Raw genomic sequence first — 27,830 nt, 5'->3', positions numbered from 1 at the left:
TGATGAGTTCTGGCTATCCTTGTTTTCCTCTGTAGGGGAGACCTTGATGAAGCTGCACAGTCTGGCCCTGAGTCTGCGCTAACCACTCATAATGGGATGTAAAATTAGCTTGGTTATTATGCCTGTTGGTTTCTGCAGTATCTACTGCATGAACGTCGTACTCTCCTTCTCCTGTTTGCTTTCTAAAGGCCGCTTTGCAGGCGACTGCGGAGTGTAAGCACTGTCGCCTTCGCTTAGTTTCACCACATCTGAAATGCTGCTGTCGGGGCAAGTCAAAGGCTATGGGACTCCGGTCCAACATCAATCCCATTCTAGCCGCCGGGGGGTTGAGATGACTGTCTATGTGGACAGCCCTTACGTAAGATATCCTTCTCTCTCTGGCAATTACTGTGTTAATGGCCCCTTTGGAGATCCCTTTTATCCACCAGTGCTCGGTTAATAGTCGGTTAGCTCCAGATGACACCAGAGGATGGTTGGGTTTTTGTCTCTCTGTTTCAGTTCAGAGCTTTTTCCTCTTGCAGTTAGAAATCTCTCCAATGATTCCAAAGTTATGTATTTGGCTTAAATTCCAACAGGGGGTTATTCTTAGTGTTCTTTACAGAGTCATTTTCAGGATTGCCTGCATGTTGTCACAGGTTTGTTTAGACACATAGTCAACAAAAACACCAGAGCAAGATAGATGTCGTCAACACTTAAATAGCAGAGCCACCAGATGAATCTGGCCTTTGTTCCTTTTCTCTTAGATTTGCATTTGAATGAAATCCGAGGCGATTATTATTCATGTAAACCGTAATGAAACCACTAGATGATGTCACTGGAAAGAAAAAATATTATTTTCACTGGACTGGAAGAAGCCACAGTTTGCAGAATGCATCAGAACCCGCATGGCAGACGGGGTTTTCAGTAGCTGATAATGAAGGGGTTTCAGGCCTGTACTTATTGAAGGAACACTGTCTATCTAATGTCTAACTGCTCGCTGTTAGACTCTGCTTACATAAGCACAAGCTCTGCCAGCTCAGCAGTCAGTCAGACAGGCTTGTAAAGGAACCGGGAGGAATGCAGATTTATGCAAATTAGGTTCCCATGGGGTTTGTGGTGGTGAAACCGTGGTAACGGGGAGAGGAATGAGGTTAAAGAGGGCCATGGGCTGCGGGAGGACCGTCTCTACCCAGAATGCCCTCTGGTGTTTGTTTACACACTGCAGTAGGTTCAGTGTTGTGCAAAGTAAAACCAGCCGTCTCTTTAAGCCTCTTCTAGCCTTTGGTGGGCACTGTTGGGTATCATGTTGAAGAAATCCAGACGTTTACAGGTTACATATCCCTGTATGTGTGGAATAGCTGTCTAGTTGACGTTTTCCAAATGTTTTCATTGAAAAGGGTTTGATTAAACTCCAATTTAACCAGCAAGTAAATAAATATTCATAATTCCTGCTAGCAAAAGACATGTAATCACCACAACAAATCATCCCATTTTATAAGCTGTATGATACTGTAATTTGCGCATAGTTTTTCTCTAGTTGTCAAACTGGTTGACTTAGTCAGAGGAATGTAGTGTCCCATCCTTAGATCAGTCGAGAGTTCTGACCCTCGACTTTCAGTGTCAAGGGCCATGAGTGTCACTGAGTGTGAAGTGGGAAGAGGCTTTTTTTAGGTTGTCTTGGAATAGTGCACCCAAACCAGATGGCTGTCATTGACCCTCATTTTTTTTGTTTTTACCACTCAGAATCAGTATTATGTTATCAGAACTTGATAAATACAGAGGTGAAAGATGGATCAGAAAGGTCATTGGCAACAAATCATTATATTCACACAGGTTTCCTGTAGTTTAATAATAGCCCAGAGCCAATCCAACAACAAACGTCACTAATCTCTTCTGCTTTGCACACATGGACACTAATTAATGGAGAGGACCAAATAAAAGCCCACAGCTTTGATTTTATGGGATTAAACCCAACTGGCTGCCAGATTGCCATTGTTCTAGCCTAATCAAAAGATTAAGGGCAGAGGGCACTAGCTTTACAAGGGGCCTGATCATCCAAACCAACTGTGGCACTGCTGCGCTTCGGTTTTTATATTATTGATATGGCATCTAAACTTTTTGAGGTTTCCACACAATGAGTGTTGTTTATAGATCACATCCACACATTAACACGTACGCACGTAATCACACTCGCAAACTGACGTCACACATACACAGACACGACACACACCTGCAGGCGTGTGAAGGCGTCTGCTGACCATGCCAGGGTGGTGATGACGAGCTGAGGAGACAAGGGGGGTGCAGATGTGTGACAGCAACTAGACACACATCTGCTGGAATACCTAAATAAACTGGTTCTCTCACTTTCCGTCCCACTGAGGATGCTGACGGACCAATCAATGGCTAGACATTTACACTGATCTCCAGTTACCATTCAATCATTGGTACCTTTAAGAGCCCAAGCTGATCAACAACCTCAAATGGCCACAGTGGGTGTTATTCCATACATACATACATACATACATACATACATACATACATACATACATACATACATACATACATACATACATACATACATACATACATACATACATACATACATACCTGCTCTGGTTATTTTTGGTAATTAGATCAGGTCCACACTAATACTTCATAAGCTTCCCTCTTTTTTATCTAGATTGATTAATGTATGGAAATATGAGAGGAAATGAGGTTCAGCCCGGAGCAGCAAACAGGTTCACACTGAACCTTTCTGGACAAATGGAGAATGTTTCTGATGTCCAATAAGGACTGGTGTCTTGTGGGTTGCCATGTTGGGTGCAGTGGCTCCACCGAGAGCATTATATTTCTAAAGATTAAAGCTGCATTTATTTTTACAAATGCAATAGTTTTATTCAAACGAATTGTTCGGTTTGTCATGCGCACCAAACCGAAAGCCTCGTACCAAACGGTTCGATACAAATGTGTGTATTGTTACACGCCTAATTCATACATATTCGTATTATCTGTTTTTACCAATTTTGATACGCATTAGAATTTGGAATATTCTTTGACAGCCCTCCTGAAAGAGCTGGACTGGATTTAAAGGTCATTTTCACGGCAAGGACTTTGCCAGGGGACCAAGATCCTTTTGAGGAACTCCGTTACTCTACCTGCATTCTGAACTATTAAGTCTGACTTTTGCTTTAGGTAAGGGCTGCTGTTTCTTTCTTTATGTTATTATTGAAGTTTGTTCTGTTATAGTATTAAGTGTTGCCAGAGTTTTGACCGCTGCAGACTATTTGCCCTCTCCATGCACCTTCTAAGTATTTAGAAGGAAGGAGGTGAAAGGCTATAAAAATGGCCATTACCCAGATTTCACCCCAATATTTCCCGGAAGCAAGTTGATGTATTCGGATTGCTTCTGTTGTCCGACTAATGATACAAACATAAAGGTTCTGGTAGGAGCTACAAATTTATTTTGCCATTTTCGCTTGAAAAATTAAACTATATGTGATCATAAAGATTGTTGCCAATTCATTTTCCTTTGATCTACAACACATGGTTGATTGTCACATGTTGATTGACTCATTTCTTCAGCCATATTTAAGATTCATTTAAAGTCCTGAAAGGGAAGTTTCTAAGTTAGAAATTGTTTTTGAAGTGGACAGAAAGAGGCGGGGATAGTAGACAGAAAACAACGGTCACAACCACAGTATAACTCTAACAGTGAACGCATAGCTTGTGTTTTCAGTATATGGACAAGGTCCAAGGTTCCCTCACAGCCAATCAGCAGTCTGGTTTCAACTGCATGGCATGAAACACATAATGTACTAAATATTTCAGTATCTAAGATCTCTGCAAGGCAAAATCTCTTCTAGTGGTTGTGTATTGGACACAGATGATTTTTCATTTGCTCCGTCCCTGCTTATTAGTGCGGCCTGTTGGCCTGGCTGTTAACAAGCTGCACATGATTAAAAAGCTTATTTCACCTGGACACTGTTTAAGAGTTGTTGATGCACTCAAGTCGTCCTTTTGAAGTGTAATCCATGTGGCACTTTAACTTTCACACTTTCACACTAGTCACACCACATTGGGTAGTGTCTCTTCAAGCATGAAGTCAAACTGTGCTGTTGTCACACGCAGAGACACACACACACACACACACACACACACACACACACACACACACACACACACACACACACACACACACACACACACACTTAGAAACATTAACATGCACATGAAAAAAACATGTCTTACTTTCTCCAGAGCAGACACACGCACGCACACACACACACACGCACACACACACACACACACACACACACACACACACACACACACACACACACACACACACACACACACACACACACACACACACACACACACACACACACACACACACACACACCAGAGAGAGCGAGGGGAGGTGAGGCACTCATTCTCCCTTAGAGCTGGTGCCATGTCTTGTCAGATGGGGTTAGCTCTCCGTCAGCTGATGAGCCAGTAGAGCCTTTGAAGCCTTCCAGGGCCCATGGTTTACGTGCTTGGGTTGCCAGGTTCTGCCATCCCCCTCATTAATGCAGCATGGGTGCCCACTTAACTTGGTCGTCTCTGTTCCTTTGGTCGGTGTGCCCTGGCTTAGACAAAGTGCTGGTCAGCCAAGCAGGAACTGGGAACATACACACACATGCAGTTCATTTAGATACACAAGGGTTGCAGGTTCAGATGCATGCAGGACCAACAGACATGCAATACATAACCTAAACCTACGATAAAGGGACACATCTTCTCTGTTTAAACTCCAAGATAGCGTTATATCTCCCAAGCTCATTGGTTAGTCCTCTTTTCTCTTGAAAAAGTAAATACTGTTACACAGGTAGTTGAAACATTAGAAAGTCAGCTAAAGATGTCAATTTTATTTTCAAGAGGTTTTTTGGAAGTTTCTGGTAATTAAATTGTTTTTGTTTGATAAATTAGACTTTCTGTAGCCAGCAAGGTCAGATTTCATGGAATTAACTGTACTTTGACTTATGTTGGTGCAGAGAAGGGAGAGCGACTGTTTAGACTGTTTCTGCTCTTTCCTCCACATCTTGAGGTAATTGACCCAACCTCCTGCCTTGAGCACACATACTCCTTCACATTCAGTGAAATCATCACAGATGGGTTTAAAAATCCCTTTTCTAGCACAAACAATCACATTCTCTCTCTCTCTCCCTCCCACGCACACACACACACACACACACACACACACACACACACACACACACACACACACACACACACACACACACACACACACACACACACACACACACACACACAGTCAACTTAGACATCCATGCAACCCACATGAATTCCTTATCTTACAAATGCTGCACATGAGCACTCATTCATTCAACACACACACACACACACACACACACACACACACACACACACACACACACACACACACACACACACACACACACACAGACACACCTCTGAGAGAATATCCATGTCTCTGTGCTAAAACACTGCGATACAGCTGTGAGTAGGAGATGAAAGCCAGAGCTGAGCCAGGAATAATAAAAGTAGAGTGATTTCAATGCACTGCAGGCTTCACTGGGCCATGGGATCTGACTGGAAGTCATAAGAGAGGCCTGGTCCTTTTAACCACACAATTTAACCAAAGCTACTTTGATGTAGCAATGACCTTGGAGTCAACAGCACAGAGGCAGGTTTTGCTCTTATTAAAACATTCCAGTCAGTCTCATCTAAATGTTCAGTGTGCATTTGTACATTTGGTCTTATTTTAACACTAGTAATCCCAGTGCTTTACCAGCATGTCTGGCGACGGGCCTTTCTGCCTGTACTTTCCAAGTTGCTCATGAAAGATTGACCTGCATTGACCTCCAATAAACTCAGTCCCACCTACTGCCTGCACCTTGGAAACGTGTATAGAGAGGGCGTGACAGAGAGAGAACACATGTACAGCTGGAAGGCCAACTAGAAATGGTGGAAGGGAGAAGGAAGAGACTGCTGTTGGAAATATCCTCAAAACATTTAGTACGTCATATTATTCCGAATCCCACACCTAAAAGACCATACATCATGTTTAAGCCTGTTTCAATAATTAGTAGGTGACATTGTAGGCTCCATGGTATTGCTCTGACAGCGATACAGAGTAGCAAATGGTAAATTGGGCTTCATTCCAAGAAAGCTGTAAAACTATTTGAAAAACATGCAAACAATGTAATGCTGAGTAACTGGTGTGGTGAAGAGGCAGAATGAGCTGTAATGGGCGGCTGTGGCGTAGTGGAGAGCAAGGTAGTTCTCCATTCAGAGGATCGGTGGTTCGATACCCGGTCGAACCACAGTCGATGTGTCCTTGGGCAAGACACTTAACCCCAAGTTGCTCCTGAAGGCTTGCCATCGGTGTGGACTGGATGTTGCATGAATGTTAGTTAGAGTCTGATGGTGGCACCTTGATGGTAGCCTGTCATCAGTGTGTGAATGGGTGAATGATATGTAATATACTACTGATTGTAAGTCGCTTTGGATAAAAGCGTCTGCTAAATGACTGTAATGTAATGTAATGGACAGATGGGGATGGGATGTTTGCAGCACAGTGGGACACAAAGAAGAAGCAGACGAGGTCAGGAGCCTTTTTAAAGGATTGCATCAAGTATTTTGGGAGCCTGTTTAACGTATCAGGTAAAAGTAATAAGATAAGAACCTGCCCAAGAAGCTAAGATGATCAATGTCTCTAAAACAGCTGTACACTTCTAAAGAGCAGGAAAGAAGCACAATGGACAGAGAAGTTAAAGCAGAAGGATGTAATCAAACCGAAAGAGGGGGGAAACTGGGAGTGGAGCAGCGTTGAGGAGGGAGGGGCTGCTGGAAGTGGGTCACAGCGGCACTGACGTGATACAAAATGACGTGCAGAGAGGGGGACGGACTCGCGCCACTGTCTGCGTCACCTTTTGTCCTGCGCACACGCAAACACACACACATGCTCTCATATAAAGATACATCTGCTCAACTCACTGGCTAAACAACACTTGTGCAGAGGTAAAAAATAGCTAACTTGTGCTTTGTAAGGACGAGGTTCCCCTGTCTCTCTGCCTCTCCCTCTTTCTGTGTTTACTGCTTAGCTGGACACTTTTACTTTCCTACTTCACAGCACCTTGTACTCACTGGTTCGACTCTTACAATCGCATTCATGTTGCGCATAAGTCATAACTGCCTCTCCCTGGGTGCTTGTTGTGTACAAAAGACTAGATGCAGAGCTGAGTTTCGCTTGGTAATTACTTTGGCTCGGCTATGTGATCCCTGTATGATCAGCAGCATATCCTCCAGCCTGGTGGGGGAGTGGTGTGGAGAGTATGTGAAGCAGGAGGGATGGAGGGGATGAAAAGATGGAGGAGTTGCAGGGGAGTCAGGGAGCCATTTAATTGCCTGACCCCTCTCCCACCAGGAGGACAGTCTGGAGCAGGGTGTTAAAGAGAGGGGGACCCCTGCGGCCCTGTGCAGTCTACAGTGTGGATGGGAGGGGTCCAGGCATGTTGTGTGTTCCTGCGACTGCTCCCACAGCAGATCTGCACATATTCAAGCAGGACCCCTTTACCATGTCATGTGTGATGCTATAGTGATGCTATAGCTATGAGATTAAGCATTACCCTGCACACCAAAGGCTCATAGACAGGGGGAGGAAGGGGGAGATGGTACTGTGGTATACAAAGACTCCTCGTAACAGTGGAATTCCTCACTTTAGGCGCTCTAGTCAAAAACAGTAGGCCTGAGCAATTCATCAATATTTATCTTTGATTGCTTATCTTCATTTTTGTTTAATTAGTTCTAAGGAGATTAAAAATAAACCTGACAGACTCGGATGATTTTGAGTTTATTGGATTACTGACGTTGAGGTCTTAATCTCTGTAAATAATCGAAATATACACGGCAATGATAAACACAGCAATGCAAATCAATTTTCCTTCCTCCCCCTCTCCCATCTCTCTTTGCTGTTTGGTGACTGAAGGCTGAGGAACCTTCATCCTAATCGGCTTGAGATCTGGCCGCAAGTCAGGCCAGCCGATGAATCCAGATTAGAGGGGTCACAAGGTAGGAAGAGAGGATTACCAGCTCAGGCCCCTGCAGCCTCCTCCTCTAGCTGTCCAACCGTCGTCTAACCAGCCAACTGACAGCACTGTGTGAGCTGGTCAACGGGTTGGACAGAGACAACCCTGAAGGTCCTACTGGGGCTGCTAGCATTCACCCCCATTTACTCTCAGTCAAGTGAAAAGGATCAGTTTTGTGCATCTGAAAAGATGCTGGATTTGAGCATATTGGATATTTTTTTCTTTTTTTTTTTCAATTGAATACTGTGTGCATATATTTTTTTTAAATGTATACATGCACACAAGAAGTTATGCGGAAATATCAAGTAAAAGCAGCTGGTCATTTATCAGATTTCCTATCATCCTTTATTATCATTAAACTAAAGCTGGCCAGTTTGAATTGTATTAATGCTACAGAGTGCTTGGCTGATGCTCATGTTTGAGGACAGGCTTGGTACTGAGAGAGCACACAGTGTACGGCTCTGAATATCACAAACATCTGCTGTTCAGCTGAGGAAACCCGATCATTTATGTGCCATATCTGGTAGAACTACGACTTGACGCCTTTTCAGAAAGCAAGTTAAGCATATTTAATGACAATCCATCACCCTAAGGCAAAACTGGAACTACATACGCTTTCTACCTATTCCCCGGATTGTGGAAACAAGATGGATACAAATTCAGGGTCCTGCAGGAGGCTGACCACAATATCTTTAGTTTATACAAACATACTGCATGTCCACCTAATAGTGAAACAATGGTGTGGCTGTTATCTGTGGTTGTGTATGTTGCAAATCTACAGATTTCAAGCTGTTTTTCATATTGTATGTCTGCAGAACAGTGCCCCCTGGTTGCAAAGTGCAGATAAACTAGGTTACATGAATATCACAGTCTGGTTAGACGTGTTTGGTTGAGTTATAGACAAACGGGGGTCAGAGTTACCTCACTGATGCATCAAGCTGTGATGTTTGTTTGTGCAGCTCCCTGCAGCGATGGCTTCTCTTCTGCATATTGACTCCGCCCAGCATATTCATCAGCAACCCTCCAACTGGATTTGTTATACCTCCCCATCACCCTCTCTGCTCTCTGTCTTTCTGTACCTCCACTTAGAAAACAAAATAAAATGAAGCTGTGTGTGCAGCGCGGTGTTCCCGTCTAGCTGCTGGAGTGCGGTTCCTGTGCATTCCTCGGCTTTGATCCCACTGTAAATTCAACATGCCTTTTGAAATAACAGGCTCTGTGCCACCTACTGAGTCAAACTGCACCTCCACGCTTCACACAGCTCGTGTCCCTGGTTTGATCTCAGTGGAGTTGATTCATGTTAACGCAGAAATAACAGCTGAGGGAATCTCTGAGGAGCAATTAGGCCACAGTTGCATCGTTTGTGAGGTGTATAGAGACAGTTTTGCAACGAATCTCAAATATGGCATTGATGTGTGTTTGCAGATGAATGAGTGGAGCAGGAGAATGTGGGCTGGACTTTAAAATGGCGCCAGTCAAGTAAAAGGTCAGGAGTCAGGTCAAGCATTGCTAATCTGGGTGAGCACACTCGGGGCTTGACCGTTGACATCAGGCCAAGACTAGTTTTTATAGCACGAGGGCTTTGTACAAGGTACTATACACTGTGGATGGATTGGCCGAGTAATACTAATAGTAGTTAAGAGTTTTTACTCAAAGCTAACAGGCTTAAATTTCGGGCTTAATGATTTGTGTCAGGATTCGCAACTTTTTTCTGGTTCGTTTGATTGTAATTTGTTTTTTTTTGACCCAAAATGTGAAATTTACGCTGGCTTCCAGCAATGATAATTAACAGCACAGATTATAGACCGACTGATTAGTTATGAAAGTAACTGCAAGTGGCATTGCTAGAATTATTTCTCTAACTTTATACTCACAAAACTAAGGACTTTCCAATCAGCCTCTGCTGTACTTTGTGTTTAATGCTAATTAGAAAATGTGAACGTGCTAATAAGCTGAACTAAGATGGCGAATGTGATCGGGAACAGGAATGTGAGCATTGTGTACATGCTGTATGCTGAGCATTTAGCTCAAAGCACTGCTGTACCTAAGAACCCTTATTCGCTGTTTTCAGCAGCAAAATCAGACCTCTGCGAATTGTGATAAGTTGTAAAATAATGATTGTAAGAGAATTTCAGATATAAAGATCATTGTTCGATCACAAGATAGGGACTGCACATATTTTAAACTTTAACCTTGATGTGAAAGTTCTCATTCGGAGAATTACTTTTCTTCTTTCTTTTTCTGCTCTATGTGGTCCTTTGGCTCCAGCGGTCCTGTTTTCCCTTTGAGCTCTTTGAAATGCTAATCACTTCTTCTCTTCTCTTCCATGCTCTAGATTCCTCCTCCAACTACATCAGGCAACTGGAGACTAAAGTGCGGATTCTCGAGGATGATAACAATAAGCTTCTCTCACAGGTGAGGTACTTGCATGCAGATACACTGTAAGTACTACTGCATATCAGCCCAGTATTATTTGAACTTATGCCCTCAATAAACACCTTTTCGGCAACTTACCGACTCACCGAAACATGTGATGGGTAGCCGTGATGCGATAGAAGTGGCTGCCTGATGCCTTTTTGAAGCCAGACCCTCACAACAGGCTGCATGTTGGTTGGAGACTCTGTTTATCCATGTTTAATTCATGGGGAGTCGGTCAGCTTCGGTCCTCAGCAGTGATGTTAGCCCCCGAGGCGAACTGTGGGAGCAAAGGAGAGATGAGAGGAGGAAAAGAGGCATTAAATGATAGAGTAAAGCATTTCTCCCAAAGTTGACCTTGCTCTGACTTCTCCCAAACTTGGAGGATGGAGGTCTGAGTTAGTGGAGGTGGGAGTGGGAGAAGGAGGGGGGGGATTATCAGCTTGGTTCACAAGAGGTTCACATGTCAGTCTACAGAGGTGTGTGTTACACACACAACCACTTTCTGTAGCTACATGGTGACATTTATAACTGAAACATATTAATTGGTCCAGTTTGGGGAACCCTTTGTAGAACATGGCTCATTAATTATAGGTAAAAACTTAACAGCCAGATATATATTCATACATCTCTTTCATATATCATTCGTTATCTTTCTGTTTCATGATGGGTTCATTTGAATGGAGGTAGGGTTACAGGCAGTCAAGTTGGAATTTCACAGTTTAAATCAAAGCCTTAATTCTTTAAAAAAAGAATCATCTCCCAGCAAATAAATACAAGTGTAGGTTGGAATCACTGATATGAAACCCAAATGTTCCTCAAAATTAGCCCTCAAGGGCTACAATTAGGTGCTACACATTGTCTTACAGAAGGCAAGACATATAATTTGACCCTGCTTCGTAAAGTCAACTAACAGTCCTTGTTCACTTTTAAAGTGATGTGTTTTCTTTTTCTTTGCTTTTGAGCTTAATATAAAGCTTGATATATGAACTTAATATAAAATGTAATAGAATCCCAATTTAATGGAGAAAGTTGTGACTAGTGAAACATTAGTAAAATGTGGAGTCACCATTACACAACTGAACTTTGGCATTCTTCAGAAATGTCCTCTATAAAACTTTATCTTATGTGGAGCCCAAGTAGAATACAGTTGCTACCATTTCTATTAATAATGTCTCCAGATATCCAATAATCAAATAATGAACATATATACTATGATGTTTTTCTCTCCCTAGGCTTATAGCCGGTATAGTTTATCACAGATACAGACGGAAAAGGTAACTTTCTGAAACGTCTCTTTTTTTGTTGGCTCTGCTGGTTGAGCCTCTTCTGCCTTTTCAGTCTTTTAACCATTTTGTGGTGGGACTTTTCACAGCTTTGAGCTTGTTGCTTTCTTATCTGCAGAGGGTGGACACAATATTAGCAACACTTGTACAATGTAATGCCCTCGGCTGCAGTAACGTTTAATGTTGAGTTTATAATAACACTTTCACACAGGTGCTGCATCATGGTAACGTTTATAGGAATAGTTCTGCATACTGGGCGATGCACTTACTTCCTTTCTTGCGGAGAGTAAGATGAAACAATTTATACCACTCATGTCTGTACGCTAAAGCAAACTTCTCCCACGTGCTAAAAATGTAGCTACAACAAGCAGCCGGTTAGCATAGCTTATCATATTATCAGTTATCGTGGGAAACCCAGGTACACACACACAAATTAACATTAGATATCTTTAATTTGTACAAAAAACAAAGTGTAAAAAAGGAACATTGTTGTGGAGTGTCTGCTGGTTGCCTGGCAACTAAAAAGATTACAAGACTCCAGGAGGTCAATGTACCTGGCTTAGAAATATCCTGCACATAACCCCCCCCCCCCCCCCCCCCCCCAAAAAAAAAACACTATTTCACATTTTACACAAAAAAAAAGAAAACATATTAATAAGTGAGCTATAGAGGTGCTGATTGTCTGACACAGCGGTTTCCAGTCTTTATGCTAAGCTAGATAAGCTAAGTGACTGCTGGCTTTAGCTTTATATTTATCTTACAGACATAAGTGGTATAAATCTTCTCGTCTAACTCTCAGCAAGTTATTGAGCTTATTTCCCTAATTGTCAAAATATATGTTGAAGGCCATACAGCCATACTTGGTGTACCAAATATTTAGTCCGTCGAAATACAGTCCAATACAACAAAGTGCAGCCTCAAACATTACCATAGAACATAATCAACCTTGTGGCAGAGTGTCAGTGTTATAAGCCAAAAGTGGCATAGAGTCACTGTTATGCACTGCTAGCATGCTATGCTAATGTATAAGCACAGGTGGCCCTGCTTGTATGTGATCTATCTTGGGAATAAAGCCATTTCCTGTCCTTGGAGCTGTCCGTTTTTGGTAACAGGTAAAGGTGAATGAATGCTACATTGTGCTTTGGTGCATAAATGATACACGCATTTACTGGCCTGCCGGGACCTCTGATGAGCTTAATAATTTAAGATACGGGGGCAACACAGGTAGATCCACCTACCCATAATGCATGGCTGTCGATTGGTGTGTGAGCTCCACTGAGGTATGGAGGAATGTGTGGACTTAGAAATACTACCTTGATGGTGGTGTTAAATCATTTTTGCTTTCCATTACATTGTAAGATTGGTGATAAAAACAGATATTTACTCCAGTAAGTAACAGAGTCTGAATAGCAGGGGGAATTGTTACAATTGTTTAGTTGCCTCGATGGACGTATTGCCTAACTTCCTGTGTTATGGAACTGGTTCAGTGGAACTTGCTGAGCCTGAAGGAAACAATAGCCTCTTATCGCTGGAATGTTACACCCACCAAACCAGCCTGGCTGAAGTATTTTACTGTGCTTAAGGGAGAAGGGAGGGAGTTAACGACAATGTCCCTCAGTGAAAATATTACAAAGGCCTGCACATCACAGGTGTCAACACACCTGTGATGTACAGGTGTACAGTGAACAAGTGCGTGTGCACATGCACGCCCACGCTTGTACTCAAACATGCTCAGGCGCATTTCGAGTACACCATTTGCTCTTTCGCCCACTCAGATCTCCCATGTCGTTCAACCCATCTCCATTAGCTCAGGGCAGACTTTGCTTTCTGGAGGGAGGAGTAAACGCTACAACGGAGCATTTCAGAGAGAGGTGCTGCAGGACAGCCAGGATGAGAAAAACAAGGAGGATTATGAGCATTAACGCATGTAAACATGTTGTAACTGTAACTTGAGATAAAAATATGCACCCGGAAAATAGAATAATAGGGCCTGTTTAAATATTAACATGACAAGGGTCTGGTGTGACTGAGAATTGAATGATTCATTTGACAGAATCAGATGACACAACATCGGTTGAATGCAGGCTCATTGAACCTGGATTGGAACATGGTTTAGGTCCTCTCCAGGACACATAATGCGGTTTACAAATCTTGCAATTCTTAATTATAGGTCCTTGATTTTAGGGGTTGACAAAAGCAGGTCTCTCAATTCTAATGACAACTATCAGCTCTAGCTAGCATGCTAATAATTCAATTCAATTCAATTTTCAATTCAGTTTATTTTGTATAGCCCAAAATCACAAATTACAAATTTGCCTCAGAGGGCTTTACAATTTGTACACATGTGACATCCTCTGTCCCGGAACCCTCACATCGGCACAGGAAAAACTTTAACAGGGAGAAAAAAGGAAGAAACCTATGGGAGAGCGATAATAAGCTTTTTATTGTTTCCTGGTGACTCGATTGAAAACAAGAACTTGGTGGCTACAAGCATCATATTGTTATTAGTCCCAGTCATCTTTACCCCCCAATTTTAGGACCCTTATAAATATAGAAACAGTATTGTTGTAAGAGCTAACTAGTCCTAATATTTAAAGTAAGATGAGGTCAGACTCCATCAGTGTCTATCACGGGCTACTCTGTTCTATTCTGTTCTATATTCCACTGAATTATGCACACTGCCATCCGGTCTACTCTTTTGTCAAGTCGGCATCACCTTTGTCCCTCATAACTCACACAGGAAACGATGCGTGGAGTCCACAGCTTTTCCCCGTCAGCACCAATAACATTATGATGGATGGATAGATGGAGGGGCTAGCCAACAAGGCTGCAGAGGGCCAACTGTCCCAGGCTTCTCTGGCAAACTAATAGCTTTGTTGGTCTCAGTAAGGGACATACGGTTGGGTACGTGTGTTCTTTGTCTGTAAAGCTAGACTTTGCAGAGGTGGAATATTCTTAAGACGCTGGAAAACCTGTCAGAGGACTATCTATGATCTGACCAAGTCTTTTTATTAAGTTGACAGATGTATGTTCATGTCATGCATACAGATATGACATTTAAGGCCTAGCTTACCGATAGACACAAGGCCTGGAGAAATGACAAAGACATGTTAGCAAAGGAACGGAATTGAGGGCATGAATATGGAACCCAAAAGGATAGAAAAAGAAGTGCCAAGGGAGGGATTGGGAAAGGTTAGAGGAACAGTAGCAGGATACTAAGCTGAAAGAGAGGAGGGTAATATCAAAGGAAAGAGAAGATAAGGGGGATGCTGATTGTAGCTTTGTGTGTGTGCAAACTGTGACTGAGAGCTAACACATAGGCAGACAACACAGCATGATGTCCACGCATTTACAGACTCACATCCGCAGTACATTTTGGCTATTTATTGCTCGATTGCTCCCGGGCTTCACGTTTGTTTACACGCTGTGCAGAGGGAACACTGGTGCGTGACATGATAAATGTCATAAGGAACAGTGGAGCCGCATGTTCCTGCCTACAGAGAGAAGCTAGGCTGCTTACCCCCTCCAGGAACCACTGGTCTTTGGCTGCTAATGAGGACATATCTTAAAACTCTGTCCTCACGTAATGGACCTCGATGATGGCACAACGTGAAGTGCTGTTCATGTTGTAAGCCTCAATAAATAATAAAGCTTTGCAAATGTGCTCCAAAGCAATGGCGTCAAAGTGATGATGAGAGTGCAGGTGCCAGTGTTGGAGGAGGCAGAACCTCAGGGTCCTTAATGAACTATCACCGAAGATCTTAATATACACTGTAGAGCCTGACCAATATATAGCTGGATATATATATATATTATCTTTAGCTCATATAAAACGACTAAAACATGGCACATTTGTGTTATTTTTTAAGGAATAAATGCTATTCCGTACAGCTATGTTTGAACTGTCAGTACCAGATGCTTCAACTAAGTACAGGGCATTCCCTTTAATGATCACTGAGAGCACAGGCAGTGTAGAAGTCTGCCTACTAATTCATCTGCAGTGTTTGTGTTAACATGACAATAATAACATGACAATAAAAACCTGTGCAATACATACACATTACACTGTGCAATAATAGTTAAAATAGTTAAAAATAGTTAAAATAGTTGTTGTTTTTTTCTCTGTCTGTAAATATAATATTTCAGTTATTGTTGTTTTTTCTACTGTTTTTTTTTTTATTGCTTATTTATAATACTTGTTTTATTTTATTTTTCATTTTTTATTTTTTATTTTTAGCTTGTCTTCTTCTACTATGTCTCTTGTGTGCACTTTACTCTACGCTGTTGTAAGTCTGCAAATGTCCCCGCTGCGGGACTAATAAAGGATTATCTTATCTTATCTTATCTTAACATTAGCATTGCCATCTGCAGGCAGCTGGCGAGCTAGCATTAGCTACCTAAGTAGAATCCACACACTCTTAAGTCACAGCCTGTATCTCGTAGCAAGGAGTTTCTCGTCAACGAACGCAAAGCAAGAGCTCCGATCACTGCGCAGTCTTTTTTCAGTCTTCCCTCTTCTAGATGTGATCTCTAGATTTGCAAACAAGAAGCCTGAGATGGCAAACCATCCTCATTCACATTCTATCATCTACGTCACTTTTTAATGTAGAACAACCTTTTTGTGCATTGATCAGTAAGTAACAAGACACAAAGTATAGCAATAAGAAGCTGAATGTTGATGCTAAACGTATATGTGAGGTAGTTTACCGTGTTTGACCACCAATCATTTGTTGACTGTGAGATGTCCTGCTCAATACAAATCTAGATCAGAATTCTTAATTCACCATATTTAAGGGATCATCATTGGAATGTTTGTTAATGTTGAAGTGAAGAAATTAATAACGATAAATATATATTTTTTACGTTAATTAAATAATATAATAAAATTATAATATTAATATTAATATCTGCCTATATAATACAGTTAAATAAATTATACCGGCCAATATTTATTGTTTTTCAATCAATTTTATAGTAATAACTCTATCTCACATAAGGTTTTTGTACAGATGTTTAGGTAGTCACGATATACGAAATATGTCTATATAGATGTAACTGCATTTAAACTTAAAAATGCAAATATATGGATTTTAGGTCACAGTATGATGAAAATTATATTTTTTAATTTTTTAAAGTCTAATGATTACTGAGCCTCAAAAGCGAAAGAGCTGAAAAATCACATGACAACGGACAGATTCTGTTTATTATTATATTTTGGATTAATCATTTGGAATAAATAATGTCTTTTTTAATGACATGGCACTCAAGTCTTATATCTCTCTGTCTTTTTGTGTGTGTTTGTGTGTGTTCTGTTCTCAGCAGTGTAACCCAGGTGACCTTCGTGCCCTGAGGAAGGGAATGACCCTCTATCACTCAGAGTCCCAGCTGTCCTCACTGCCCCAACGCCAGGACGCCATGCACATGGTCAGTACCCAGGAGGCGTAAACACACACACACACACAGACCCACACAAGAAGGGCACACACACACACACACACACACACACACACACACACACACACACACACACACACACACACACACAGACTCACATTGACTAACATGGAGGGATACCCACTCATACCTAACCACCTAACAGTCAAAGTCCAAGATCAACACCATTGCATTGCTTATACAAACGTGGTTATGTATAGAGACGAGGTTTAGTTGCACACACACACACTAGTGCCTCCACACTGGAATCAAGTCTTGTCAGCTCTAATTCACTTTACTTCTAATTCTCCCATCATACCTCCACAGACAACCTCACTCTCTCTTACACATGACAGGAAGTAAAACACACGTAGGAAGAAAGAGAACGAGTGAAAGGAGGTAGGGCACGAGGGGGAAGAGAGGAAGAGGAGAAACACAGCGACAGCAAGTCCGCCTTTCCCTCTCTCCCTCCTCCTCTGGGCCTGTTTGAACTGAATCCCACTATGAGAGTAATAATCCTCTACAATCCACCGCCACCCCTGACCCAGCCAGTGTCTGGGAGAGAGGCTGGGTAATTGTTTTCCAACTGCTTAAGGAAGGTCAGAGCCAGGCTTTGCCACTAACCAGAGGACTAAATCTTCCCTGTGTTAAAATCAATATTGTGTTTTAATCACAGGCCCAGTTTGAGGTAACCGACTGACTGCATTCAGTTGCGGCTAACACCTTTTAAGCTTGTGGGTCAAACCCACCTCCTTATAGAGGTTTGTGCCGTTCAATAATGTCCATGAAACCCTTGACCCCACCCGAGGTCTGCCCCTGCAGGAGGATGGATTTAAACTGTAAATGATCTCCATGGTTGCCTCCCCCCATGTCATTTCACAACTCGGGTGCACAACAAACAAGGTCATGATATTGACTTAAGGTGCAACTTTTGGCTCCTTGCTGACATTAGATCTGATGTCAGTCTGACGGAGACTGGAAAGTGGAAGTGGATTTGTGTGCGACTACATTTAGTTACATTCAGTCAGGAGCCGGTTCCATCAGCTGTTTGACAAGGCTTAATAAATTTAATAACCAAAAAAAGGCCTGCGGGTTGCGATTTCCATCTCACTTTGAACGTATGCATTTCCAACTCTGAACCACACATATATCTTGTTTGGTCAAGTTAAAGGAATAGTTAGACGATTTTAAAAGAGGAGACTCATACATCAATAGTGTTTTGGGGTAAATATGAAGCGACAGCCAGCAGCCGGTTAACTGAGCTCAAAACAGGGGGAAAATCCATTTATTAGCACCTCTGATTCTTAACTAATTCATATGTTATATATTTTTAGTGTGTAAAAGACAAATCAAGGTTTTATGGGTAGCCAGACTACGAGCACAGACTTTAGCAAGCTTACAGCAGGATGCTGACATACCAGTTGTATGCAGTAAAGAAAAACTTATTATTGGGATTCGAGTCCTCTTCTCCCGATGGCTTTGTTGTCGTGACAACTATTGTGTTTACCTCTCCTCATCTATCAGCTCATCCTTTAGATTAGTCATTTGTTTGACTCAGACCCAGTTTCAGGTCAGTGAGTGTGTGTGAGATTGTCTGACAGAAAATGAGCAAGGAAGAAGCAAAGAGGAGTCCGCTCAACAGTCGACTCTGATTCTGTTTCCTCCAACTACAAACCATCGGTTCTGACAGCATATGTTCCCCCCCCTCATCCTGCAAGGCCTAAAGCAGGCCTGTTTATGCAGGCAAGCCTTCCCCGACTGTATATCCATGTGAACAGTAAACATTGCCTGGTGCTGTCCAAATCTGTTTCTTTACTACACGGCTTCAGCTCAAAATAAACAAAATAAAAACTGTCCCCGTTGCTGGCAGAAAGTGTTTACACATGCACATTTCATATAATAGCTCTTACCCACAGTAGAGAGCATCAAAAGAGGGCCACAGTGATTTACATATTGTTTTCTTGTATTTGACTTCAAGGTCCACTGAAGAAGAGCTGTATGCTGAATGTAAAGAGCTCCATTTGTTACTGTGACTGTACACAAGAAGAAACACTCTTTACCCTGTGGGAAATATGTTTGTATTTAACAAGACGATGTGTCATTTTCTCAACAATGTGGACCTTGGTGATGCATATAATAATGTGAGGGTGACACAAAGTACATCACTCATGTCCTTATTTCTACAGGAACTTGCCAGTGGTTTTGAATGTTTTGTTCTACAAAATAAAAGTCCTTCACACCAATTTCAAAACTAAACTTTTTGTATAACTTCCACCTTCCAGTCAGACATTTGTTGCTATATACTTTTAGCGTGGTCTAAATATCTGCTCACAGACTCCATTACAGTGAGTATGAGGGATGTATTCCTCTGAAATGTCTTTAAGTAGAAGGAAAAAGAAGCATAGAACTGAAATACTTGCATACTTTAAAAACATGCTTAAGTATGGCACTTGAGAAAATGTATTTACATTCCACCACTTCGTAGCATAGACCATGAAACATTGTTTAGGCAAAGTTCTTACATAACATTTTATAACTTTGGCTTCTTTTGTCAAGAGAAATAAAGGTTTTGTAGAGGAAATTTACAGTTTATATTTCTCAAAACTTCAGCTCTCTTATCATCATAATGATTCAAAAGTAATTGTTATGATACCTAAGTGGCAAGTAGGGAGTGCTTTGAATTCTTGTTGGTGGATTCAAAGGACACAGGAGACTTGAGGGCGTGCTGCAGAACCAACCAAATTCATATTAACCTTTTCATTTTGTCCATGATTTCCTGATATCAAAGCTCATGGATGAAATAGCTCATGGCAGCCGAATCTCATCACCATAAATAATGTTACTGTGTGGATAAAATATAAATAAATAAATTTCTGTTTTGTCAGTTTAGGCATGATGATGATCTTTCAACGGCCTTTCTGAAATACATAAATGTCATAAAAGCATCAATGTACACTGAAAACAAACAGTTGTCAGGCCAAAACCTGTGGGACCAGCAGAAAAATCTATTTTTTTTTGTGGTTGATGTGACATGAATAGACTGTTGGTCAGTTTCACAAAACATCCCTCATGGCTTCAGTGGGATTATTTTATTATCTCTGAGCTATTAGTGTTGTGTGGGCTCATTCTGGCACCTAAATGGGGTCAGCGGGTGTGGAGGAGCTGACAAACGCATCACCAGTGAGCGGAGAATTTAACCCGGGCTAACAGAGCCACGGAGCTGTGTCTAATGCAGGGCCCGATGCCAGGTTACAATAAATGGTGCCATTGTGTGTCCGGGAGATCTCTGTGTCCCTCCAACAGAGAGCCACTGTCTGGAACCAACCAGGGGGTAGGATGAGTCAAGAAACCCCCTGCTCCCCTCGCTGGCTGGCTGCTCCCATAACACCAGGTTAAAATCACTCTGTGCAGGTAGCAGAGGTGTTTGGGAGTTGAATACGTGGTGAAGGGGAAGAAGAACACAAGGGGAGGAGGGGTGATTTGAGTTGGGATGAAAGGGGTGGCATTTTCAGTGCTACGGTACACGAAATCTCTCGTGTTAGAAATCTCTCGTGTTAGATCAGAAGCAAACACCCACTGAGACGGAGAGTGGTTTAGAAGAGCTCAGTGAGGTGGAGCCCATCGGAGTCCTTGGTGAAATCCTGTGACAGCAGATGGGTTCAGACCTGCCTCATTGTCGGGGGTCACCCCCTTGTCTCTCATCAGCGGTTTAGAAGGTAGTTCTCCAATCAGAGGTGGAGCCCAGTCGATGTGTCCTGGGCAAGACATTTGGTGAAATGCCATCGGTGTGACTGGATGTTGCATGAATGAGTTAGAGGTTCAGCATGGTAGCCTGTCATCAGTGTGTGTGAATGATATGTAATATACTACTGATTGTAAGTCGCTTTGGATAAAAGCGTCTGCTAAATGGCTGTAATGTAATGTAATCATCATCTTGCTCTTGCTGTGCACTGACTGCTGTGGAAGAAATCACACAAAACTTTATTTTTCCCCCTGTTGTCCTCCCCTAGGGTACTGGCCGTCTCCCAACCAGCGAGTCCTCTCCTGCCACAGGCTACCTGTCCTGCGTACAGAAGCCTGAAGCCGTGGTGCACGCCATGAAGGTACTTCCTTCACCTAGTAAATGTAGTTTTTCTGGTCAGCACCGCATTAGGGAAAAATCAAGTTTTGCTTCTTCTTTCACCGAGGCAGGTTTTTGTACTGTTCCATGTTGCCTTCTGTCCCATTTATTGCTCCATTGTTTTATTAATGTAACTAGCTAGCTGTGTAGGAAGGTGAGGTCCCCATTCCTAATCCCGCCCACTCTTGATTGGTTAGCTGGAAAATAGCTGCCACGGGCACAACACCCGACCAATATGAGTTGCTGAACAAATCTGCGATGCCAGGTTCAGACATTTGAAACTGTTTCCAGATTGTGAGGTCTGGAACCAGGCATAAATGCTTGAATATTTCTTGGTTTATTGCAAAATTGATACTATAGTCAAATGTTTTGTAATTTGTTGGAAAGCCCTAAATGAACTCTTTCTGTTCTAAAATGATTCCATTTGTGATGATAACAATACTCGGACTCAAGTTTAAAACCTTTTCAGAGTAAAAAAGAATTCAAAAGTGTATTTGTAAGTGGAAAAAACTGATGTTACATATAACAGCTTTCAAGAAAACAAGTGTGGAACAGCCATACATCAAACAGAAGTTTTGATTTTGCTCCCTATAACATTACTAAAATGACACTTGTCTAAAGGTGCTGGAGGTCCATGAGAACTTGGACAAGCAGGTTCCTGAGGACTATGAGGACGATCTCAGTGAGAAAGAGAAGGCCATTGTGCGAGAGATGTGCAATGTAAGTGCCACACTTGCCCTGCTCCCTGACAGTTCTTCTCTGATGTCCACAATGTTCCTGTTTGTTCCGTCTGTCTGGTACTTTAGCTATTTCGGTCTCCTCTACTGGGTGCAAATCAGGTCAGTTTTTGAGCCGCTTCCACTAATGAGGACGCCTCATCTCGACTCATTTGGTTTGGGATGACAACGGCAGCAGTGTCCCGGGCACAGCGCTCCCTCTTGCTTTCTCTCTTTCTCTCTCTCTATCTCCGCCCTCCCACTCCCTCATTCTGGCTCCAAAGCCAACTACAAACTGGAAACCCTAAGTAGAGGCTCGTAGTTGAGCTGTCAGAGCAATTAAACTGGAGCGGCAGGCAAAATACCCCCCCCCCGCCTCAGCCTCACCCCTTCATTCTTTGTCTCCTCTGCCCTCCCCCTCATCTCCCACCATCTTTGTATGTTGGTACAGAAAGGCCCGGCCTGGGATTAAAGGTCTGCTGATTAGAGAGAAAACGAGAGCGGGGCTATCTGGGCCCTGCAGAGGTATGTGACAGGCCAGGGATCTGGGGAGCACTACAATAGTACCTCTGTAGTAACACTGGGGTCCCCGGGGGCCCCTCTCTCAGCACTAGAGAGCAGCCTCGCAGAGACAGAGGATAGAGATACAGCGGTAGCTCTACTGAAACGTGTGTGTGTGTGTGCGGTCTCTGCTGCTCAAAGTCAAACTGTGAGCATTTGAAGTTTTCACTCTTGAAGAAGAAAGTTTTTTTTTTTTTCCTGCATAGCCTCTCTTTCTTTCGGGCTTAGCCTCTATGTGTGCCTGTTTCTTTCTGTATGTCCTCCCCTCTCAACTCGTCTCTCTGCTTCTGTTTGCAGGTGGTGTGGAGAAAGCTGGGTGATGCAGCAGGATCAAAGCTGTCCATCAGACAGCACCTCTCTGGGAACCAGTTCAAAGGGCCGCTGTAGCATGGCAACCAGAGAGAGAGAGAGAGAGAGAGAGGGGAGAGAGAGACACTCACCTGAAAACACCTCTTACTACCTGCGCCTACACAACCCATCATGCCGTGCTCCTCAGTATTCCTTCGACACACACTCTCTTATTACGGGCTAAGAAAGCTCCTAAATGGACCTGTTAGTCTGTTATTCACATGCAAAACTCTACGTGTATAACATATTGTTATCTCTCAGCGGTTTTGAAGCGTTGGCAGCTAGTTTCCCTTATTCGCCACTTTTCTTCGTTGATGTGGAGGCTTTCAGCTACACAATGATCTCTCTCTGTGAAAGCTATAATCACACACCAGCTTTAGTTCTTTGGAGCGTAGCTGTGCTATATTAAGCTAACTATATAACATGGTTTCAAGCACAGACCCGATAAGGCCGATGGGCAAAAAATCTCTCCACGTTGCTGGTGAATATGAAGGCAAAATGATGGCGGTATCTTCAGATAAGTTTTGATAGTACCACCTATAGAGACCCTAGCTCCTGTCACATGTACCCCCCCCCTAGTGCTCAACGAGTATAACTAGCATTAGCATTCTAAGGCGATAACTAATGTGAAACCCACTGTGACCTAGCGCCTTTTGCTCATAAGACAAGTCTATGGATAATTAAGTCTAGAGATCACTGTTAACTTGTGTATATTATGTATAAAACCATAGCACTACTTCATTGTTATAGTTGATTTTGCTTTCATCTATTTTGTATTCTAGCGTGGCCATGTGATCAATTACTTAGTTTGAAAAGCACACACTAACAGACCTTACACTAGGGTTTGCTTTGGGTAAAAAAAAAAAAAAAAAAAAAAGGAAGAACGAAAATCATAATTTTTTTTTTTTTTTCAATTTCTTTCCAGATGAACTGCTATTATTCCTTCTCTCTGTAACCTCTGGAAATGTAACAAGGCCATTCTAAATCAAACCATCTCCATGGGCTAATGGATAGATCATTTTCTTACTTTGTGGAACTGACTAAAATTGTATGCTGTGTGCATGCTCGACAATCATTTTCTCAGGTTGAGAGGGCTACAGCTTTACCTTCGCCCATCTGTGACTGCGCGCGTGTGTGTGTGTGTGTGTGTGGGTGTGTATATGTGTGTAAGGAGACTGAATGGTTCTCTTGCAGCTGTAGCATCTACCTGTGAATCCTCTTTTTCTCTATTGAACCCTTGTCACAACTCGGTTAAAGACTGCTGAAGGCATTTGCTGAATCAATACAAAAATGTCAAGGTCAAATATTAAACCTAAAGTTCAGTTAATATGGCACTTTTGGATGCTCCTAATTCCTTGTTTATCATTTTTTTTACCTCAGTAGATGAAAAAGGTTACTTTTCTTAAGCTCAGTTCTTTTCTGTGGATTCAGCAGGTGTGTTCATGCGGCGCATGTTTCTTAAAGTTGAATCTTTTTTCTTAGAATATGAAGTCTTCCCTTATGTCTCCTGAAAACACTAACATTTAAAACGAGTATTTCTTGATGTCAAAATGAACAAACATTGTTTGTCAGAGTATTTATTGCCAGGTGTCAGATAGAGATGGGAGAGCCATCAGGTACTGACCAGTCTTAATTTGGATTGATCATGTTACTCAAACTGTGCAGTTATTTGATAGATTCGTTTAGTGACTGACAGCTCAGGCTCTCCCATCTCTAGTGTTATTTGTTCCAAATAAGAACATTTCTGAGGCTGCCCAACACGCACCTCTGTTCTCTCAAACAATGGGGTCAAAAATAAATCAAAGTACATTTTTTTTAAAAGTGTCCTTTTTTATAGGAACTGATTTGAAGCCATGATGCAATTTTGAATACTTTATAAATGGCATTTGATTTTAAATATGCCACTTTTTTTCAGCAAGGTGTTTTGATTTGGTACCCAACGGTCTTTTCTGCCTAGATGCTAAAACATCAGTACAGAATCCTAGAATCTACAGTGTAAATGTCAAACCTGTAGTAATTAGCATTGCTGTAACTTCTTTTCAAGACTTTCATGGATCAGATGAATATTCTGAAGGTGAAAAGACAACATGAAATAGGCCACTTTTAGAAAAAAAATCGGGACAAAATAAATAAAGTTGGTTAATGATACTGTGAAGTACTGTCTTTATTTCATGAAGCAAACATTTTTGCTGCCATGTTATTTTCTTCACTGGATAAGTTAGACTGCCCTCTGTTGGTAAAACACTGGAAGTAAAACTGCAGATTTCTTTCTATGAGGTTCTGTATCCCACATGATTCATTCCAAACCATTCCCTTTGAGTGGAAAGCTCCATTAATAAACATAACAGGAATAAGTAATGTGTTCCAGATACCTTTTGGAAGGAGATCATTATGGCAAACTGGTAAAAACCTGTTCCCGGTCTACAAGGCCCTGGCTTTGTTTACCCTCATGCCTTGTTCTACATCTTACAACACACACACACACATGCTTATACTCTTGATTATCTGTGCTCCACATCTTAACAATCCTTATTTGGTATTTTTAATTTGGTTTGATTTTGTTTAATTCAATTCAGTTTATTTTGTATAGCCCAGAATCACAAATTACAAATTTGCCTCAGAGGGCTTTACAATCTGTACCTCATGTGGCCTCCTCTGTCCCGGAACCCTCACATCGGCACAGGAAAAACTCCCCTAAAAAACCCCTTTAACAGGGAGAAAAAAGGAAGAAACCTATGGGAGAGCGACAGAGGAGGGATCCTTCTCCCAGGATGGACAGAATGCAATAGATGTCATGTGTACAGAATGAACAGCATAACAGAGATACAACACGTTCAATTTTCAAAGTTAAAAAAAAATATATATAAATAAAATATATTTTCTTTACATTTGATCATGGTGTGTTTCCTTTTTGTTGTGGCCACTCAAGCCATGTCAAAACAAATGGCGACTCATCCATTAAGGTTACTTTGTTGGGTGCTACGGTGTTACATTACATTACATTACAGTCATTTAGCAGACGCTTTTATCCAAAGCGACTTACAATCAGTAGTATATTACATATCATTCACCCATTCACACACTGATGACAGGCTACCATGCAAGGTGCCACCATCAGACTCTAACTAACATTCATGCAACATCCAGTCCACACCGATGGCAAGCCTTCAGGAGCAACTTGGGGTTAAGTGTCTTGCCCAAGGACACATCGACTGCCGAAGCCGGGTATCGAACCACCGACCCTCTGATTGGAGAACTACCTTGCTCTCCACTACGCCACAGCCGCCCCGTGTTGATTGCACAGCTGATCAGTGAGTTGGTCTAGCTGTGTGCTGGTTTTGGCTGTATGGCTTTGGAGGTTCATCATGTGTTTTTTGGAGGAAGCGTTGGGTTTTTCCTTTAACCCCTGTTTCACTGTCCTATTGTTTTTAGAGTTTGGGTGCAGTTTGTCAGACTTGTAGCCTTGTCTCCAAAAAGAAGTCCAGAGGGAGTTCGGTGTTCTCAGTTGATTATAATTTATTGTAAAAATAAACATAATAGTAATATAAGATGCAGTTGTCTTTAGTGTCCTTAATGTTTCACTGTGGCGTTGCTGATGCCGTTCACCAGCAGACGCTCTCACAGGCTGAGGCTGAGGTCAAAGACGGTATCTGCTGTCACCTGCTTTCTCCCCCACCGTGCGCCATTCCACCAACTTATAGTAGTGCCCTCCTCACCTGTGGGCAGGCAAAATCAACTGAAATGCGGCTCCTTCTGGGATCATGCACTAGGCTACACAGTGCGTTAGAAAGTGCAGTGTCAGTATTTGACAACTTCGGAATGAGAACGTGTTGGTAAAATAGTGCATCATAACAGTAATACTTTCCCTCTTGAAGTACACATAAATCCGACCCCAGGTCAGAAACCAAGTTCGGAAGGTTTTGCCACTACGTAAACGCTTGAATAACGTGAATTCATACCAAAACAGTTGCTTAGATTTATGCATCGAAACCATTTAAGTTTACAGAAAACACATCACAAACATAAATAACGTAAGTTACTAACTAAATAACTCAACAATTGGGAGACACACAGCGGTCTCCTTGATGAAAGTCCTGTTTGTTTGACCCCCTCACCTCCACTCCCTCCATCCCTGTGTGGGGTCTTTCAGTCTATATACAATATCATCACACTCCTGAAGCTTTTTTTTTCAAAGCCTCTAATGATGATGCAGATGGGTTCACATGGTTACGTTAATGCCCAGTGCATCCCATACAGACGCTAAAAGATGCCTTGTTGGTTGGTATCAAATGTGAGACGCTGCTGCGGGACTCGGAACTGTCCCGAGCAAAGCCAGATCTCAGATCTGTCCACGGCGGGATGGTGGCTGCCAGAGGCCCCACTAGAGTCAGAGCTGAAGGAGTTTCTGGTGAATGTGCATGATTAAAAATAATTTGTCTGATTTAGTGCACCATCAAACCTGGTGGCCCGACAAGATGACAAGCATTAAGAAAAACTACATAGAAATAGCCAATCTTCTTGTAGGTGGTATTGAGTTAGCTTCAGTATTAAGTTGGGACTGTTTCATAACTAGTTTATTCTCCTCACAGTAACTTTATTAAGCCTACCTTATTCTATGTATAAAATCCTCCTTCTGGCTTCATAGAATATAGAAATATATTTTATTACTATCAATCTATTTATATATTTGAGTTCAAACACTTTGTAAATTGTTGTTTTCTTTCTACCTAATGTGCAACCCAAACCGTGACCCAAAAAGCAAAAATACTACTGCTTCCTGAACTGTTAAACCCTATTGTTGCACCACCTACATTTCTGCAAAAAGCTGAAGACTATTTTTGAGTTAAAGCAAGTCTTG

The 27,830-nt window shown here is 42.0% G+C and overlaps 1 protein-coding gene across 2 annotated transcripts in view; it reads left to right on the top strand.

Moving 5' to 3' along the window:
- ccdc85cb (coiled-coil domain containing 85C, b) overlaps positions 1–25,104 on the top strand; it is a 43,290-nt gene extending 18,186 nt beyond the window's left edge. Inside the window, exons 3-8 of one of the 2 annotated variants that reach the window (XM_054618146.1) lie at positions 10,429–10,508; positions 11,744–11,785; positions 17,114–17,218; positions 21,238–21,330; positions 21,969–22,067; positions 22,922–25,104. In XM_054618146.1, coding sequence (XP_054474121.1) covers positions 10,429–10,508; positions 11,744–11,785; positions 17,114–17,218; positions 21,238–21,330; positions 21,969–22,067; positions 22,922–23,011 — 509 coding nt within the window. In that variant the 3' untranslated portion in view covers positions 23,012–25,104. The remainder of the gene's footprint in view (positions 1–10,428; positions 10,509–11,743; positions 11,786–17,113; positions 17,219–21,237; positions 21,331–21,968; positions 22,068–22,921) is intronic. The other variant, XM_054618147.1, reaches the window with a different exon arrangement.
- The last annotated feature ends 2,726 nt before the right edge of the window (positions 25,105–27,830 follow it).

Source organism: Anoplopoma fimbria, chromosome 18 (assembly GCF_027596085.1).
Source record: "Anoplopoma fimbria isolate UVic2021 breed Golden Eagle Sablefish chromosome 18, Afim_UVic_2022, whole genome shotgun sequence".
Taxonomy (NCBI): domain Eukaryota; kingdom Metazoa; phylum Chordata; class Actinopteri; order Perciformes; family Anoplopomatidae; genus Anoplopoma; species Anoplopoma fimbria.
The sequence above is the reverse complement of the archived record's forward strand: the minus strand, read 5'-3'. Positions and strand labels throughout refer to the sequence as shown.